Source organism: Nerophis lumbriciformis, linkage group LG02, assembly GCF_033978685.3.
Source record: "Nerophis lumbriciformis linkage group LG02, RoL_Nlum_v2.1, whole genome shotgun sequence".
Classification (NCBI taxonomy): domain Eukaryota; kingdom Metazoa; phylum Chordata; class Actinopteri; order Syngnathiformes; family Syngnathidae; genus Nerophis; species Nerophis lumbriciformis.
The window spans coordinates 23,551,780-23,571,633 of NC_084549.2; the positions used below are offsets into that span (position 1 = coordinate 23,551,780).

Below are 19,854 nucleotides of genomic sequence, written 5' to 3' on the forward strand. Positions count from 1 at the left end.
GTGCAACATTGAATTCATAGTTCAATGGCAACTTAATTGAAGTTTGTCGGCACTCGGTTTATCAAAAAATATAAATTATTTCGCTCAAAGAACGGCCTGTAGCGGAGCAGCCAAAGGTTAAAAACACAATGTAATAAAACAAGTTTTCATTGGTGTTTTAGATACACATTTTTGGCAGAACATAAAGGAATCAGCGTGAGATCTAACAATACAACACGTCGCAATAATAATATTTGGTTCCACCCCGACTTGACAACCCTGACCTCAGCTCCATTAAACACCCTTGTGATGAACTTCAACAAGGATTGTGAGCCATGTCAGGCTCAACCAGGTCCAACATCAGTGACTTCTGACCACAAAAATGCTCTTGTCCATAGTGAATACTGAACTCCATATCCACTTCCTGTAGGTCTATCCAGATGTCCTAATAAGATTTTGGACTTGGAGAGAATGTCAGCTTCCTGTGCATTGCTGTTCCAGCTCTACTGGACATGTGCCTGCAGTTCTAAGAGAAGTTCTGTCTCAGTTCTGTCTGACTCTCACTCGGATGTGACATTCTAGAGGAGACGCCGTTGTGTTTGCTGTCTGACCGTCAAGTGGAGACCTTTCTGGGGGCATTACAATAAAAAGAATAGGGACAAAGTAGTGGGAACAGTTTTAAATGCCAACTAGGCGAAAATGAAATGACAGTGAAAGAAAAAGTCAAGTAAGACGCCAGGTTTTTTTTTTTCCAGGCTGGAAAGAGCAAGGATGATACATGTGGACCCTTGGAGACAAGAACCAGTGGGATGATTCATTCCGTCTTCCAAGTTGAAGGGGGCAATAGAAGTTGTCAAGATTCAGAGACAGCTGCTGGTGTCAGTAAGCGGTCACAGCTCTGCACTCCTGCAGCTAACACGAGGTGCAAACGAGGTCCCAAGTAATTGAAGCACGATAGGCCAAAATATTCGCCCTTCATCAAAAGACTGTCAACACTTTTAATAGTATGGCTGTTTCCTTCCATATCTCTCTCCAAAGTACACATGTGTGCATTTCAAAGCAGACATAAAGTGTCTGCATATTTGGTTTGTTTATACGCTCTTCTTACACATATAAAGATAATCAGCCCTGATTATGACCCCTTTTCAACCCTTCCAACCAAGGCCTGATTATCTGATGGCTCTATACATAATCATGGCAAATATAAATGTGAAACATACTCAATATCTACCATGTAACATTCCTCGTGAGGGGTTAATAGGGGATATTCGAGCCACGTTGAATGGAACAATAGTGTGTATCGGCTCACCCATCTTGAAGGACAACACTTTTAAAATTGCATTAAAAGTGAATGAAGCAATGATTTAGACACGTCTGGGTCAAATGATGCTGAAACTCTACAAAAATATGTAGAGATTGGCGGTTGTCCCCAGTAAGCACCTGTTAATTTATTTGTCATGTAATGACAAGTACTGCCCTCACACAACAGTTACTTTTACTTATCAGTCATGTACAGTAGTAGACATGTTAAATGGGAACTGCACTCTTAATTTCTCTTATCTGTGCATTCTAAATAATGAAAAACAATCAATATTTCTTCATGTGGACAGACATTTTTTTTAAACTCCACTCCTGTGGATGGAGATTTATTTAATCCCTGTCGTGAGGGAAATGTGAATTTTTAAAAATATCCATGTTCGTGTGGACTTGGCCAAGCTAGCAAACATTATGTTGGGCTTGAAGCAGGGACGTGCGGTCAGGGTAGGCCGGTGAGGCGGAGTTTCAATTGTCATGACGGAAAAATATAAATAAATGAATATAACTACACAACAAGTATATATAACAATAACAAGTCCATTAAACTGTGTTATAAATGTATTTTCTGTATGATTAAAATCACTTTTTAACATTTTCATGATAAAAAACCACTAAATTTGCACACAAACCGTGCATGAGGCTTCAACTCCTTACTTGTGTGTATGTAAGAGAAAGAGCAAGAGGGAGTTGCTTACTGCTGGTCTACGTGCACAATGTTGCTCCAATAATGTTTGCAGATACATTTTCACACCATTAATTTGTAGTCTAAATCTACAGCCTATTTGATTTTTTTAATGTTAGTGTGGCATGATTATTCTTCATATACGGACACTAAAATAGAGAAAAGAGAAGCTGCAGGCGTAGGTCCTCCAATGCCTAAGCAGTACTCTGACTCGCCGTATTAGGAAAAGAGGGGGAGATCGATCTAGCAAACGCATGTCTCGACAATGTTTAAACAGCGGAAACAGCATTGTTTTCAAACAACACACATGGCATTTGTAATAAAGGAAGCCAGAGTTTAGGCTTGTGTTTGTCAGATGAAAAAACTTTGTTTTACTTCTTTGAATGAAATTTAATGTAATGTAATTAATGTGTCTGCCAATAAGGAGGATTAAAGAGTATATCCAAGATCAAATACTTCTCTGAACTGGACTTTTAAACAAAATGAATGTGATCATATAAGCAGTGTTGGGACTAATGCGTTACAAAGTAACGCCGTTAGTTTCGGCGGTAACTAGTAATCTAACACGTTATTTTTTATATTCAGTAACTCAGTTACCGTTACTACATGATGCGTTACTGCGTTATTTTACGTTATTTTATATGTAGTATCGGCTAGAAACAGAAGATCTGAGTGTGTTTTATTGCAGCGAAGCAGTGACGTGCTTCTGATTCTTCCTCTGCGCTCTGTGTGTGTGTGTGGGAAGGGGAGGGGGGGAGGGGGGTGTGCAATACAACGTAAACCGTTGGCCAACCAAAAAGTAACCACAGAACACTAAAGTGTTCTGTGGTTACTTTTTGGTTGGCCAAGCGGACGTGACGACAGGCTGTCCTCACTCAGGTCCGCACGGACCTGGAGGGGGCGTGCCTTAAGTCCGGCTGGAAATCGGGAGAAATTTGGGAAAATGGTTGTCCTGGGGAGAGGCACTGAAATTCGTGAGGGTTGGCAAGTGTGAGATATTCTCACTTCTTTTCTTTTGTCAAGCACAAAGAAAAGAACATTTTAGTTAAATGTAAGTTGTGTCTTGGATCACAGATCCCGTCTACTGCCCAAAACAACAATTCAAATCTGACTGGTTAGGCTTTGTGTATGTCACGTGTGCCTTCCTTAGGTGAAGCCAGGTTTACAATTATGTTGTTATTATGCTGTTTGTTACTTACGTAAGTTATGTTGCAGCTATTTAAAATAGTTTTGTCAATTTGTTCTGGCCTGAAATAAATTGGCCCTTTGAAACATATCTTTGTCTTTGTGTGTTGTATGTAGAGCACATTGCTTAGCAGAGCTCAGTGATGCAAATGCATGTCAAGTTGATCAACAGATTGCATTATTCTCCAGTGCAATAACAGTACTGAAATGAAGGCTAAAAGGGCATTAATGGGAGCTTAAAAAAAAAGTAGAAGAAGTAACTAAATAGTTACTTTTCACAGTAACGCATTACTTTTTGGTGTAAGTAACTGAGTTAGTAACTGAGTTATTTTTGAAATAAAGTAACTAGTATCTGTAACTAGTTACTGGTTTTCAGTAACTAACCCAACACTGCATATAAGTATGTTTTCATGGCGGATAGATAGTGCTGATTCAGAGAGGCATACAGAAAGGTGAGAAACACTCCAAATAATTTATTTAATTTATTAATGCAAATGGGACCAAAAAGTTTGATAACAATGTTTTCCTGTATTTTTCTAGTTATTTTAATGTGAAACCTGTATTAACAATAATTATAGCATATGAATTTAAGTTTAAAAAACAACAACTCCAAAGGCATCTATGCCTCACCTGCTTTTGGTCACCACTGGCCTAAATGGTCAAAACGTTTACTTCCATTATAAAAGTTAAACTGTGGGGACAGATTAGTTTTCTATGTTTTGCTTAAAGATAGACTTCTCATTTTCGCTATAGTGGTCTATGAAAACTTGACTAGCCCTAGATGCTGGTGTTTCTACCTGCGCCGCAGGTGCCAAAACACATTTTAGTGTATTTGTGAAACCATGTGTAGAAACGGGAATGAATGAAAACACATAACTAGATGCATTCAACAGTATGACCACAAATTGCCAGGTCTGGTTTATTGGATGTCTCTTGACTTGTAAATGTTCATCATCGTTCTGAGAGGTTCCAACTTATATAAATGTTACAATAAATGTAGCATGGGACACGTCTACTAAAGTCTGCCAATATATTAAAAAAACACACTCCTCTGTCATTTTGTAATATTTTGTAGTTGATATCAAAATATTTTTACATTGGCTCTTTGTTTGTATTCATCCCTTATGTGTTAACTTTTTATTTTGCCAACTTTTTGCTGAATCTGGGAATGGATCAATAAACCTCTTTCCACTTAAACAAGGAAAATATGAATAGGAAATATGTAAGTGTGTCATTTAAAACAAAAGTGTTCTATGTTTGCATGATGGAAAGCTTAGATAGCGCTAGAGCTGGCTCAGGCTTGTCCTGAATCATCCGTTAGTTATTCTGCTGTAGGCCTACACTGTCTGGGGATTTCCCATAATGCATTGAGCTCCTCCTGCCTGTGCTCCATCTGTTCACATCCCATTATTGTAAGACTCTAATGCACCTTCCTGCCTCTCCTAAAGTTGCTTAATTCAAAATTACCAATCTTTTATCTTTTTTTTCAGTTGTAATTATTTCTATAAAAATATTTCATAAGTAAAACATAACAGTGATTGTAGAAATGTATAAATAAACTTTGATCTTAAAGTGTAGTTGTAATAATATGACAGTCTCCCCATTTTTCAGCTTTTTTTTGGTCGATGATTGCATCTAAGCCATACATCACCAAGTCCAATGCAAAGCGTTGGATGCCGTGGTGTAAAGCAAGTCGCCACTGGACTCTAGAGCAGTGGAGACCCGTTCTCTGGAGTGATGAATCACGCTTTTCCATTTGGCAATCTGATGGACGAGTCTGGGTTTGGAGGTTGACAGGAGAACGCTACATTTCGGACTGCATTGTGCCAAATGTGAAATTTGGTGGAGGAGGAATTATGGTGTGGAGTTGTTTGTCAAAAGTTGGGCTGGGCCCCTTAGTTCCAGTAAAAGGAACTTTGAATGCTCCAGGATACCAAAACTTTTTGGACAATTCTATGCTCCCAACCATGTGGGAACAGTTTGGAGCTGCCCCCTTCCTCTTCCAACATGACTGTGCACCAGTGCACAAAACAAGGTCCATAAAGACATGGATGACAGAGTCTGGTGTGGATGAACTTGACTGGCCTGCACAAAGTCCTGATCTGAACCCGACAGAACACCTTTGGGATGAATTAGAACAGAGACTGAGAGCCAGGCCTTTTCGACCAACATCAGTGTGTGACCTCACCAATGCGCTTTTGGAAGAATGGTCGAACATTCCTATAAACACTCTCCGCAACCTTGTAGACAGCCTTTTTTCATTTTTTTTCATTTATTTATTTATTTCAAGCAATGACATAAAAAAGTACAAAGTTGACAACACATAATAATATTAATTAATATAGAAGGTTGATTGGCAACACTAAATTGGCCCTAGTGTGTGAATGTGAGTGTGAATGTTGTCTGTCTATCTGTGTTGGCCCTGTGATGAGTTGGGGACTTGTCCAGGGTGTACCCCGCCTTCCGCCCGATTGTAGCTGAGATAGGCTCCAGCACCCCCCGCGATCCCGAAGGGAATAAGCGGTAGAAAATGGATGGATGGATAGTGCAAAAGGTAATGTATAGTATGTAATGCATGATTGTCCAGTTTTGCCTGAAAGGGAGTGGGAAGAAGATCATTTATTTAATCCCACCCCCAGTTCTCCATTCAGTGATTATTCACATGAGTTCACTGTTACTTTGTTCAAGGATTATAATATAGATGTTGTATCATAGTGGCATTACCACAGGTAACAATAATTATTACACTGTAACAATAATTTGTATCAACAATGTAGGAACAATGAATATACCAACAATGGTAATAGACAAAATGCCAACAATGGTAATAGACAACATAGCAATAATGGTAAGGAAACATTGAGCACATGTTAACACTTTGAGTTGAGAGTACAGCAGCAGTTCAAATTAAAGACCCTCAGCTCTATATTTGAACCAGACCCCATGTTTGTATAATAGTTTAAATCGATTAATAGTTTGGCATTGCTTGTGTTGTAAGTCCAGTTTGTTCCATAGTTTTACTCCGCATACAGACACACAAAAACGTTTACGAGTGGTTTGAGCTCTCGGCAATAAGAAATATCCAATAGCCTTCTCAGAAGAGTTGAAGCTGTAATAGCTGCAAAAGGTGGACCGACATCATATTGAACCCTATGGGTTAGAAATGGGATTGCACTTCAACTTCAGTCAAGGCAGGTGGCCAAATACTTTTGGCAATATAGTGTATGTAAAAAAATATATGAAATATGTTCTAATTGAATTTGAAACAAATGTGTATTTCTGATATAAAAAGCAACATGACAAATAAACATAACATTTTATGATAATTTAATAATGTGAATCTTACATCTACATGATTCAATTTGATTCCCATTCTTGGAATGGCAATTCAACTCAGAATCTATATTCGATTTAACCCGATTCTTGATTCATATCTATTTTCACATATCATTTGGTATATAAACTACAATAAAACAATTACAAACCAGGTTACATGTTACAAAATCTCCTCTAAGCTGCTGACATATGACGTATATGCACAGTGCGTAAGCCAATCAGCCAATAAATTCATTGCCAACTACTTGTTCATGGTGTACCCTGCCTTCCGCCTGAATGCAGCTTGGACAGGCTCCAGTCCCTCGCGACCCCGAGAGGGACAAGCGGTAGAACATGGATGGATGGAGGGATTTTTGAAAAATGTTAACGGTAATAAATAAGAATCACGATTTTGAATCCATTTTTTCAGAACCCGCAAATTTTGGAGTTGTACTCAAAAATACTACATTTATCTTCAAAGTGTACAAACTTTCAATGCTTTTGAAAAAGAAGCATTTTTATTTGTAATTGTAGTTGATGTTAAACTTGGAAATTATTTTGATGCAAATTCATAAACGCTAAAATTAAATAGAATTTAAAGGGAGGCTATTTTTTTCCCATATCTTTTATCACTATCCAAAAAAAGGCTTTTTTTCAGGTCAAAAGAAAAGACAGAAAGTTGGTAGACTGCATCAGATGTGACTAAAAACAGACTGCAACTCCTTTCAACCTATTGTATAGATGTTTAATGTAATTAAGATGTTTTCCATCGCTGGTGTGGAACAACATGAGAAGAGCTATCAACAGGTTGGGTCTAGAAAACACAGCTATCACGCTAACCCAAATAAAGTGCAGACCAACTGTGCATATTTCCCTCGTCTGACCCAGTAACCTGCTTCCCAGAGCTGACTGTTGATTTCCCTCAGGCTAGCTATAATATTTTTGCTTTGCCTTTACATATGATACTCAAGCTCTTAAAATACCATAACACATACTGTAGGAGGGAGTGACTGCAGGTACTGCATGTGTTGCACAACCCTGGTTTTCAGGCATAGCTTGCATTGGAAAGGTATATTTCTATCACACAAATGGAAAGGAACAACAATAACTTCTCTTGCATGTGTCAAAATACTTTACAAGTCAACACTCCTGCTTACGGATTCGGATCCAACGAGAGAGAAGCTGAACCCCCCCCCCCCCCCCCCCCCAAAAGGTATGCCACGTGAAATCCCAAAGATTTTACGAGACAACTAAGTGAAGTGACAGTAAAAAGTTTGGGATCTCTCATTACAGCGTTAAGTAGCAGGATAAACCTAACGGAATGAACCACAGACGTGGATCGGCCAGCCTTGATGGTCTTTTGAGTATTAGGATGGAAAACATGAGTGGTAAATGAGTGGAAAATATGCATTGTATTATCTGTCTGGATGGGCCTTGCTTTGGAAGGTTCTCACAGTAATAAATATGAGCAACATGTGACATAAAAAAGGAAGGGGATCACAGGTTGTTGTCCTGTATTGTACAAGTATCACTAAGTCATTGCAGATGTTCCATAAGACTATGATAGTGTTCATGAGACGACTTGTGTTTTTTCTTTGACTATAAACACAAGGAGAGGAAAGACTACGATAACAAGGAGCTACTTCATTCTCAACTTTGCAATTAATTGCAGAAAAAGTCTCTGCTAAAAAGTGTCTAAGTCAGTGCTATTCGACTGGTGACCCGGGAACCAAATCCACCCCGGTAATATGAATGCACCCGACACTTATTTGAAAAAAACTGCATATCCTATGTCACTGTGTCTCACGTTTTATTGTCCACCATTGCACTTTGTATGCAACGGCTAACTGTCCATCTTTGTCTTTCCACAGATTTTCACAGATTTTCCCAATGGATGTTTTTTATCAACCTATTTTCGTTCTAATATGTGTATATATTCCAGTCAATACAGCCTACAGTTACAGGACATCCTTAGTATGTTGGTTCTTAGAGCCAACACAAATCTTGGTTAAAAAAAAGGCTTCAGATATGTTGCTCCCTGGTCCAGCAATGACTTACAGAAGGATCCGAGGCTACCTGAACTGGTCATTTTGGGGCAATTACAGTCCATTTTAAAGGAACGAGAAACCATTCTATTGGGCACTATACTTGTTTTTAGATTGTTTTCTGCCACAACATTATAAATTAGTTTTACGTATTGCATGTTTTTTTGTGTTGATGTCGTAAGTTGTTTGTATTTTTAACTGCTGTTGTTTTGTTTTATTGTTGTTATTTGCATTTCTGTAACTTTGTTTTGCTGCCCTCTTGGCCAGGCCTCTCTTAAAAAAGAGATATTATTCTCAACAAGTTTTTTACCTGGTTGAATAAAGGATATTGATTAATTGATTGAATGACACCACACTGGAGTTCAGTTCAAGATTTGGTAGACAAACATATTTGCAGGAAATTCCGAAAAAAACAGAGTTCTCCTGTTGTTTAGAGCAGGGGTGTCAAACTCAAATACAGAGTGGGCCAAAATTTAAAACTTAACAAAGCTGCGGGCCAAGGTTGAACAAATGAACCTTTTAGTAGGGACCCAAACAAGTTTTGCATTGAATATTGAACAAGCAAGGCTTATATAACTTTATAGTGACATGCAAAATCGAGTTTCAAATAATAATAATTAAAAAATATCAATGGCATATCAAATAAAATGTAGATAAAAATGTAATTCCTCTTTTCTATTTGCAGCCTTCTGAGGTAAATATCAAAATAAACGTTTTCCACACTCTAGTAATACATTTGAAAAGAAAATAACAATAATGAATGAATCAAACATTCAAGCCTTGAAGTAGCAAGAAAAAGTGCATGAATAAAATGTTAATTATTGCTCAGTTTGCTACACTGATTTGCTTTAACACAGTTATATCAGCAACGCTTATATAACTTAATAGTGCAAAATCAACTTTCAAAAAACAAACGAAAAAACATCAATGGTATATTAAATACAATTTAAATAAAAATTTAATGACTCTTCTATTTGCAGCCTTCTGACGTAAATATCAATATTAACTTGGTGGGCGGGGGCGGAGTTTGGTGGTAGCGGGGGTGTATATTGTAGCGTCCCGGAAGAGTTAGCGCTGCAAGGGGTTCTGGGTATTTGTTCTGTTGTTTTTATGTTGTGTTACGGTGCGGATGTTCTCCCGAAATGTGTTTGTCATTCTTGTTTGGTGTGGGTTCACAGTGTGGCGCATATTTGTAACAGTGTTAAAGTTGTTTATACGGCCACCCTCAGTGTGACCTGTATGGCTGTTGACAAAGTATGGATTGCATTCACTTGTGTGTGTGTAAAAGCCGCATATATTATGTGACTGGGCCCGCACGCAGTTTGTATGGAGGGAAAGCGGACGTGACGACAGGTTGTAGAGGACGTTGAAGGCAGTGCCTTTAAGGCACACCCCCAATAATGTTGTCCGGGTGGAAATCGGGAGAAATTCGGGAGAATGGTTGCCCCGGGAGATTTTCAGGAGGGGCACTGAAATTTGGGAGTCTCCCGGGAAAATCGGGAGGGATGGCAAGTATGAGTATTAACGGTGAATGCGGTGTAACAGCAGCACCGCCGCTGTATAATGCCGGCGGGCCAGCTCTAATGTTAATTTGATATTGCCTCAAGGGCCAAGTGAAATTACACGGCGGGCCACATTTGGCCCGCGGGCCAGAGTTTGACACCCATGGTTTAGAGGAACTTGGACCACTGTAAACACTTTGGCAGATCCTTGCATTGACATTTTAACCTTGCTGGCAAACATACGCAGAACACTGGGGTCCAAACTAGGGATTTACATATCTGAGGCATTCCTTAAGGCAACCCTTTGGTCCTCTCCGTTTTTGGCAGCAACAATTCTTTTCCCGGTATGTAATTTACATACGTAACTAAGTTGTTGCTGTAGCTTGTTCACTTCAGACGCAGTCAGAATTCACTTGTTCAACTTCTTTAGTCATACTAGTAGTGTTCCTCAATGACTCAAGGTTCCATTTCCATATTAGCTTTGACTAGCTAAATCCTTAAAAAAAGCAGAGCGCTCCTGTAACTCTGATAAAAAAATAAATAGACCAAAATCATATGTCTACTGTAGAGGACACTGGTTCTCCGAAATATACAAAGTACAAATAATAGTGAAAGGAGAAATTCTTAGCTTTCTGTAAATGTGGCCCCCAAAACAATTTAGTTGAATATCCCTGGTCTAAGGGGACAATCTTTGTAACTGCAGTAGTAATGATAAGTAACACACAAAAATATATACAGTACCTGCTGATCAACACAAATATCTAACAAGACATAATACCAGAGCAGTATTATTTCTTAAGATAGGGTAAAGCGTTTTTGGTAAAATATTTGAAATGACCATCAATATGATGCAGTGTCAAATCTGTTTTAACATTTTAAAGACAATGTTGTATTCGGGCTACAAATTTTTAAAAAACGTTCAAATCGTGGAAAGGATAAACGTTTCTTAAGAGTCCCTCGAGAGGTTATCAAAAAGGATGGAAAAGTGCAAGATTTGTGGAAACAACGACGAGAAAAGCAGCACACACTCTAGTCCAAGGGAGCAGAGTCGAAGAATGCATGACTTTGCAGTGATCACTTTGTTAAAAGTTTGTTTGATATACTTTTAACGCTTATTATTTCCCATTTAAGTATTATCTTGATATTACTTGTATTTCTTAAACACATGTTTGGCACGAGTGTTTCGTAAAGCACCTAAATAAAATCAAAATCAAAATAAAAGAAAGCAAAAGTGAGCAAAACCCAAAAGAGTTAAAGGGGAACTGCACTTTTTTTTTTTTAAATTTTGCCTATCATTCACTTCACAATAATTTTGAGAGACAAGAACACACGTCAGGCAGCACGGTGGTGATCTTAAAGATGATAAAAACGCTTGGAAGATGCGGCTAATGAGAGTCACCGTTGTAGCATTCAAAGCTTTCTAAAACAACTTTAAAGCCCTCCATCAACGTTTTGTACACACACTGAACGTATGTATATAATGTAGTAACAGAAACGTTCATAGCAATATGTAATATGTATAATATTTACCGTATTTTAGTCATTTTAATCATTTCCGGAACAAGATTTTCGGCGCATTTATTTCTGTTTCCATAGCAGCGCATGTCCGACTTCTGGCAACGACCTCTTCCGGATACAAACACGCGAGTGTGTTTTAATCATGGCAGATTCGGTAACAAACAAACAAAGACTATTTTTGGACAGATGAGCATTCACAACCTTATCTTTTTGAGTCTGAATTTATGGAAGATTATCCACTGCCGGTACGAAGGTAGAGTGAGACGTTGGAGCAGACGGAAGCTAAGAGAGGTGAAAGTGAATCGAAGCTGCAAAACGTGGAACTTTTTTGTCTTCTTGTCTCTTATAGGGATTGTGAACAATAGGTAAAATTAAAAAAAAAGTGCAGTTCCCCTTTAAGCTTTCACCAAAGGCAGCAATCATATATTAAGCTTTAAGCACATACACAATGTTGACATCTATTTTGCTCAAAAAGGTTTATTATGTCTTCTTATTCATATACTCTTTAAAATTTTCTTGTAATCAGACCATATTTTCGGTATATTAGATGGAATTTTTACCTGACATGTTTCGACTCTCATCTGCAGTCTTCAGAAGCGTCACCTGACCACTGTGACGTGTTGCCTTTCAGCTGTTCTTATAGGCGTGGCCAACCAGGCAGACCTGTCAAGTCTACCTGGTTGGCTACCAATGCTCCCTCATCCCGATTGATGGTTTCCTTCGGCCGCTTCCTTAGTTCGATCGCCTCCTTAATCCATCGTTTGAATTTGTTACTTTCTGTCCCGATGATTTTGCTGTTGTCCCAGTCCATGATGTGGTTATTTATTTTGCAATGATCTGATATGGGTGATTTTAAGATTTCCTGTTCGGATTTTTGTCCTAGGCTTCTTGTAAACCTTCCAGTTGTCTTTTTCGCATTCTTTCTGATGTTCTTTCTACCTTGTGTTGAATGTGCTCCTTGTTTCTGCGATGTATGATTTACACAGGATTTCGTAATTTATATTTGCATTTCTTGTCTTGTTCTATTTTGTATTTTGAATATAAGTAACTGTCTTGTTTTTGTGTGAGGTTTAACTGTAGTGTTTATCTTGTGTGTTTTCATGACCCGCTGTATTGGTTCAGTTATTCCTCTATTGTATGGTAAGGTTATGACCTCTTTGTTCTTTATTTAAGATTTTTCTTTGGGTTTCTTCTTTGTTTTCTTTTCCTTGTTTTTTACTTGTTGTTACCATTTTTTGATGGCCCAGGTTGGATATTGGCAGTGCATTTTTGATGTGTTTCTCTCCTTTTTTCTATCTTGTTCTTCTGTTATGATGTTGGCCCATTCATAGAGTGTTCTCACGAATGATAGTTTGTGTGCTGTGGGATGTTCGGAGATCCAGAGTAGATATTGGTCGGTGTGTGTCGGTTTTCGATGAACAGTAATGTTTTGACTGCCGTCATCTTTGCGGTGGATTTTCATGTCCAAAAAAGTTATGGTCCTGTTCATTTCCTCTTCATGTGTGAATTTGATGTTTCCATTCTTGTCAATACTGTTGAGGTGGTCTGTAAAATAATGTGTGTGTCCCACTTTTATTTTCTACAAAATGTCATCCACGTATCTTCTCCAGAAGGTGGGTCTGCAGTGTATGGGTGCTGTATTGATGGCGGTGGTTTCCAGGTCTTCCATGAAGAAACTGCTCATTATTCCTGATAGAGGGTCTCCCATTGCAAACCCCTATTTTATCTATCAATAGTTATATTTTGATAAAGACGAACAAAAGCACGCTACTTGTAAATAGCGTGTGCAATAGCAGCAAACATGGCATCTTAGACGCAAAGTTAAATCATGAAATGCATTGGGTACTTAGAAAAGCGCTATATAAATCCCAGTTATTATTATTATTATTATCCTTACCCGAGCAAAAACTATGTATATTTATCCGGGAGAGTCTTTTATACCAATTTCCTTGACCCAACCACCACTGGTTTTCACTTCCGGGAAGATGTCACGTGTTGGAATACCAGGTATATGTTTAAGCGTCTTACAATATTCTCCATGAACCAGGAAATGGCCTACCTGCCATCCTAACGGTTGAGCCTTGGTGGAGTTTTGCACATGAGTGAGTTTCATTCATGTTATCAAACAATGCTAATTTGCTGTTCAATAGAATAGAGTTGAGGTGCAACGAGGGGAACATTATTTTAACCTTCACCTTTCAACTTGATTTGTTTATGAAAAAGTTATATTGGATGAGTAGTCAATCAAGAATGTAAGCTTTACTAGCAGTACAAGTGTCGACACAATCTTATGAAGGTTGGGTGAGCTCATGTGAGTGCGTGCATATCTTCGCTTTAGCCATTTAGGCTGCTCATGTGATTGTTTTTGTATAAATTATTTCTATCATCACATATCATTGGCACATGGAGCCATTTTTAGTGAGACATTTCTTTAAACATGACAAGTACATTAAAAATACTTTTTATCTAATTGCATGACTTAGTTAATTGCTAGAACAATACTCTAAATAAATAGTTTGGTTAAATAAAGATGGTATTCTTTATAATATTAATAACCACACATCATGTTTAGTCCATCTGCCTGACACCTGCGTGGAACATTGGTGCCAATATCTGTTGATTTTCTGCTAGGACTGCAAAATAAATTAAGCAGGAGTTCTGACCGAGAGCAAGAAAGCACTGACTGATTAAGTGTGTCTCCTAACTCTACAGATCTTTGTAACTCAGCCAACTGGTGGCCATGGATCAAACTTTCCACTGGGGAATGTGAATGTAGCATTGTGTGTTAAGGTGGTGTTACAAAAAACTGACCTAGAGATTTGAAACAGGTGTCTTTCATTCTTAAAAGACAACCAGTCTCATGGGACAGTGGGCAAATCGCAATAAAGAGTATTTTAAAATGTGTCTACTTTTGCAGAGGTATGTTCCAGGAAAATTAGTTTACTGACGAGCTGTACTTAGTGTTGTCCCGATACCAATATTTTGGTACCGGTACCACAATTATTTCGATACTTTTTGTTACTTTTCGATACTTTTCTAAATACCACAAAAAATTGCATTATTGGCTTTATTTTAACAAAAACCTACTGCAAGTTTGTCCTTAAATAAAATAGTGAACAAACAAGACAACTTGTCTTTTATTAGTAAGTAAGCAAACAAAGGCTCCTAATTTAGTCTGCTGACATATGCAGTAACATATTGTGTCATTTTTCATTCTATTATTTTGTCAAAATTATTAAGGATGAGTGGAAGTGAAGTGAAGCATGTTTAGCTATTCCTCATCCTGCAGGGATGATACTTGTAAGAAACGTACTTTATTTATCGCCATGGAGGCGAGGATTAGTGATTTAGAAATAGCTAAAACACTGCCGACTGGGGCTGGACTTTAGCCGCTTGCTAGCTAGCTAGCTATGCCTTAAAGCACCTCTACTTGAGGGCGTTTTAGTGTTATAACTTCACCTTTATCGTTACTTTTTAAGCCAAAATGCATCCGTTCTCCCTTTTCTGTCTCCACACATTGTCTGTACTCCGTGATTGTGCGCTACCGAACATGATCCTCTGCTCGTAAATCAGCAATGACACGACGTGGCGACGACGGGGTCTGGTACTTTTTAGAGGCGGTATAGTACCGAAAATTATTCATTAGTATCGCAGTACTATACTAATACCGGTATACCGTACAACCCTAGCTGTACTTAATGTACATTGTGACAAGACAATACATACAGTATTTGCAGCAAACCACATTTACGCTGCATGCATGTTGCATGCCATTCCGATTATATAACTGCCCATGATACTGATTTGGCATTTCCAAAGCGTGCCAAATGAATTCAGTGCTAAACAAAGTGGTGGTAACTGGAAGTTCTCTTTTTTTAAGTATAACACAAACCGATAAGCCTGCTGTGAAGAATCTGGGTGTGATATTTGACAGAGACATTACATTTGACCAAGAAATTAACTCTGTGATTACAGCAGGTTTTTTCCCAGCTGAGGCTTTTGACAAAAGTGAAGCATTTTCTGCCAAGGGCAGACCTTTAAAAAACCCATTCATACTTTCATCAGCTCAAGACTGGACTACTGCAATGCCCTGTATAGTGGACTAAATCAGTCACTCCTCCACAAGCTCCAGTTAGTACAAAATGCAGATGCTCGCCTCCTCACTAATGCTCCAAAAGGTGCCCATATTACCCCGGTTCTCTTTGCTCTCCATTGGCTCCCAGTAGTTTTAGAATACATTGTAAAATCCTTCTTTTGGTTTTTAAGGCCATCAATGGTCTGGCCCCAGCATTGTTGGCTGATATTTTAACTGTTCGCCACCCACCAAGGAATCTGCGCTCATCTTTGCACACATCTTTGGAAGTACCAAAGACTAGAATTGAAAAATGGCATGCTCGTTCTTTTGCCGCATCAGCACCCAAGTTATGGAACTCCCTCCCTCCTGAGTTGCGAGCCATTACGGAGCGAGATGCTTTTAAATCTCAACTAAAAACATGCTTGTTTAACCTGGCTTTCAACAAACAATTGCCATAACTGTTATTAGATATGAAGGTTTTTTTAAACTGTTTTCCTATGTATGCATTTACTTGCTTTTAACTTATTAGTCCTGTAAAGCACTTTGTGCACCTTTGTGCTGTTGTAATGTGCTATATAAATAAACCTTGATTGATTGATTGAAATTGTAACACTGTAAAATGTATGGTCATTACATGTGTAATATAAATAACAGATACAATTTTTAATAAATCGTCACCTGTGGTGTAGCAGGGTTGAAAGCCACACTGAGCACAGTCTCGGAGTGTCTTTGGAGTTTATGCAGGTAGCTGCTGCTCCTGATGTCGTACACGTAAGCCTGAAAGGAGGTGAAAAAGGGACTAAATGAACACCAGTAAGTAAAAATATTGCCTACATTAGTACACATGTACAATATGACATTTATCACAATTAAAATTGCACAAGGCATTGTAATATAATATATACACTTTCTTAAACCGCAATATAATGTTTTGGTAAAAGTTACTCATACACTCACATGGCCTAAAATTAAGTGACCAAAAGGATTAAGTTCTAAACTTTACACTAAATTATATTGTTGAGAAGATAGGAAGAAATAAGGTTAAGATAATTTTGCACAATTATTTCCCGGACCTATTATTAGATATTCACTGCAGTGATTATTATGGTTCAGCTGCCAAGTTATTGGACCCTTGATGCAGTGACTAGCTTAGATTGTCACTTCCTAAACCCCCGTGACATCGTCTGTTGTTATGGTAACAGGGCTACTATTTAAACTTCTAAAATTGGATTAAGGACCATCCAACACATTAACTGGTCACTGGTAAAATAGTGGTGAAACTACATTTTCCTCTTAGATAGGGGTGGTGTCACGGTGGCGCATGTCGACTGAAGGCCTGACCCCAGGATGCGAAGACAGAAAAGTGGTTTGCAGGTGAAAGAGTTTGATTCTATACTCAAAGAGCAAATTAACTGCTGAAACCAAAAGCCAGTGCAACGCACGTAGCACCAGCACAGGAACTCACACACAAAAAAGTGATAATCCAGCGCTGGCAAAGAGCAACAGGTGAACCTAAATAGACTTGATTAGAAATGGAAAACAGGTGCACTGGCAGGAGCTAAACAAAGCAAAGGTGCCAGCAAAACGAAGAGAAACGATACAGGACATAGGAAAATAACGAACAAAGTCCCAACTGTCATGTGGGATCATGACAGGCGGAACGGTACGTTATCATCACGGTTCGATACAGAAGGGAACAAAACAAAAAACTGCTTAGCATATGTGTTGAATGATTTTTAAATTAAATCATTCAAATGCAAATGCAACCTGCAGGCAGGAAATGCGGCAATAAACAAAAATGGCAAATACAAATGGAAATATAAGGGCGCACCTAAAATATAAGCCGCACTCACATAATTTTTGGACAAATTTTATTTTGCACATATATTGGCTATACAGGTCTATAAGCCACAGGAAACATGAAATATTTTCTATATGCTTGTGTTCATTTACAAATTTAACAAAAGTCCTAGCCTATAACATGACACTACCATATATATAATTATACGCAGTTTTCGTCCTTCTACTTCTTAAACTGCTGAAGTCATTTTATTTGGGGCATATCAGTCCGACCTTTTTGGTGTCCCTTGGTGGTGATGGACTTCTGTTTCGTTTGGCGGCTGTTTCCTTTTTTGATGGCCTAGTCGATCGCCTTCGGCTTTGGGGCAGCGTTGTGTGAATTTTGTCGTTTCTTCTCCATGACGGGGGTGAGTCCATAACACACAAAATAGCTGACTGAATGATTGTGTGAGTATGTTTGATTTATCGTGAACAATCTTATTGGTCTATCGTGACCAATTTGGAAATTAAATTTGTCGGATATGATGAGACTAAATTTATTTGCATGTGAAGATCATAAACCCGTAAAAATCCATACCCGTAAAAATCCATAAATTAGCCACAGCATTGTATAAAGCGCAGTGTGGGGAAACATAGAAGCTTATATTCTGGAAATTATTATAGTCCACCTATAGTCACAAAACCTTGGCCTAAGAGGTGCAACGCAACACTGAATGTACACTTACTGTGCCTCACCTGAAATGTTTACCAAGTGGGAAATTTCAATTTGAATACTGAATACATGTACTTGTTACACCCCTACTGGTAGACCATATGACAGGGCTACTCAACTGGAATGAAAACCTGGGAGACAAAGATTTTTGAAGAAAATTCAGAAAAACACCATTGTGCTCCTGTTGTATAAGGAACTTGGGCTACTATAAACACATTGGCAGATCCTTGCATTGACATTTTAGGGTCCAAATCAAATTTGCATAACTGAGGTGTTACCCAAGGCAACCCTTTTAAGTCCTCTTCTTTTTGGCAGTTACACATTTCTTTCGTAATGCGATTTATGTATTTAAGGTGTTGCAGTGGTGTGTTTATTTCAGAAGTCAGTCGGTAGTCATTTGTTCAACTTCTTTAGTTATACTGTATATACTTAGGCTTAGACTTAGACAAACTTTATTGATCCACAAGGGAAATTGGTCCACACAGTAGCTCAGTTTTAAAGGATGGAAAGGGTAAGGATTGAAAGGATAATGCAGGTATTAAGTAGACTAAAAATGTACTATATATTACTAGTAGTGTTCCTCAAGGTTCTAATTTAGGTGCTCTGTTTTATGTAAGGACAATGAGAATTAAATATAGCTTTAAGAAAAATGCTTATACGTAATGTGAATGTTATGGGGCATATATTGTAAAATGGATTCAGGTACAATGTGAAAGTGTCATGTAGTTTGACGAGTCCAGTTTGTTTACAGTTATGCAATAATGCGCAAATCGGGATACAACAAGAAGATGACAATACAAGGATCTGTCTTGTTCCCCCATTAGTCAATTGTGTAATTAGTTCCAATGCACCAAATGTCATGTACAGCTTTTTAGAAGCTCTTACATTCAACAGTGTGGGATGAGAGACCTGAATGTGTGATATCAACTGCAAACCTTTTTTTTATGTCCCTGGCTGCAATCATCAAGCTTTAAGAGCCATTTGCTTGATAAAAACAGATGTGGAGATAGACAGACTTTCTTTACCAGACAGCGATTCATCAGATTCCTGCAGCTGTTTTGTATTTAAATTGGACTTCCAGAAAACATACTTAAAAGTGAGGCAAATGATCCATGGGTAAAAATGCTTCCTCTCTGATGTGTGTGTGTGCGTGGCGGGGACTTTTTGTCAAATCAGTGTAACATGTAACCTCAGATGTCTTCATTTATATCAGTGGTTCTCAATTATTTTCTGTCATGCCACCACCATGCACGGCTGCCACTGAGCTGGGAACTTGTGCATTGTGCAAGTATGAATAAAAAAAGACACTCCTTAATGAAAGCTCCACCCCAACCCCTGCCATTCGAGAAGTACAAATATATATGACCGTTATATGTTTTCAAATGAACATTGTTGTATGAGACAAACTATGGGATTGTGAAATTCACCGTAAAAAAGTTGAATATGTCTATATTTTCCTAGAATATATACAATATCCATATCAAGAATATAGGTGTAAGATGGCAGGAATATTATAATTTCACTATTGTACTGCCTTCTCGAATAATAACATTTCAGATATCCTCAAATGTTTGCACCCTCCTGAGTCCAGCAATGTGTCAATACGTGCATATTTCATTCCACTGTTTTTTACTTACAAAAACAGCATTAAGAAGCAGTCGGACATTTTCCAAAAGATGTAAAAGTCACTGTCTGGAAAATCTATTTAACAGCGCCATTTCAAC

The 19,854-nt window shown here is 38.2% G+C and overlaps 1 protein-coding gene across 2 annotated transcripts in view; it reads right to left on the reverse strand.

Moving 5' to 3' along the window:
- Positions 1 to 19,854, reverse strand: part of wdr27 (WD repeat domain 27) — a 75,115-nt gene that overhangs the window by 11,535 nt on the left and 43,726 nt on the right. For both annotated transcript variants that reach the window (XM_061959045.1, XM_061959033.1), the window contains exon 23: positions 16,297 to 16,395. In XM_061959045.1, coding sequence (XP_061815029.1) covers positions 16,297 to 16,395 — 99 coding nt within the window. The remainder of the gene's footprint in view (positions 1 to 16,296; positions 16,396 to 19,854) is intronic.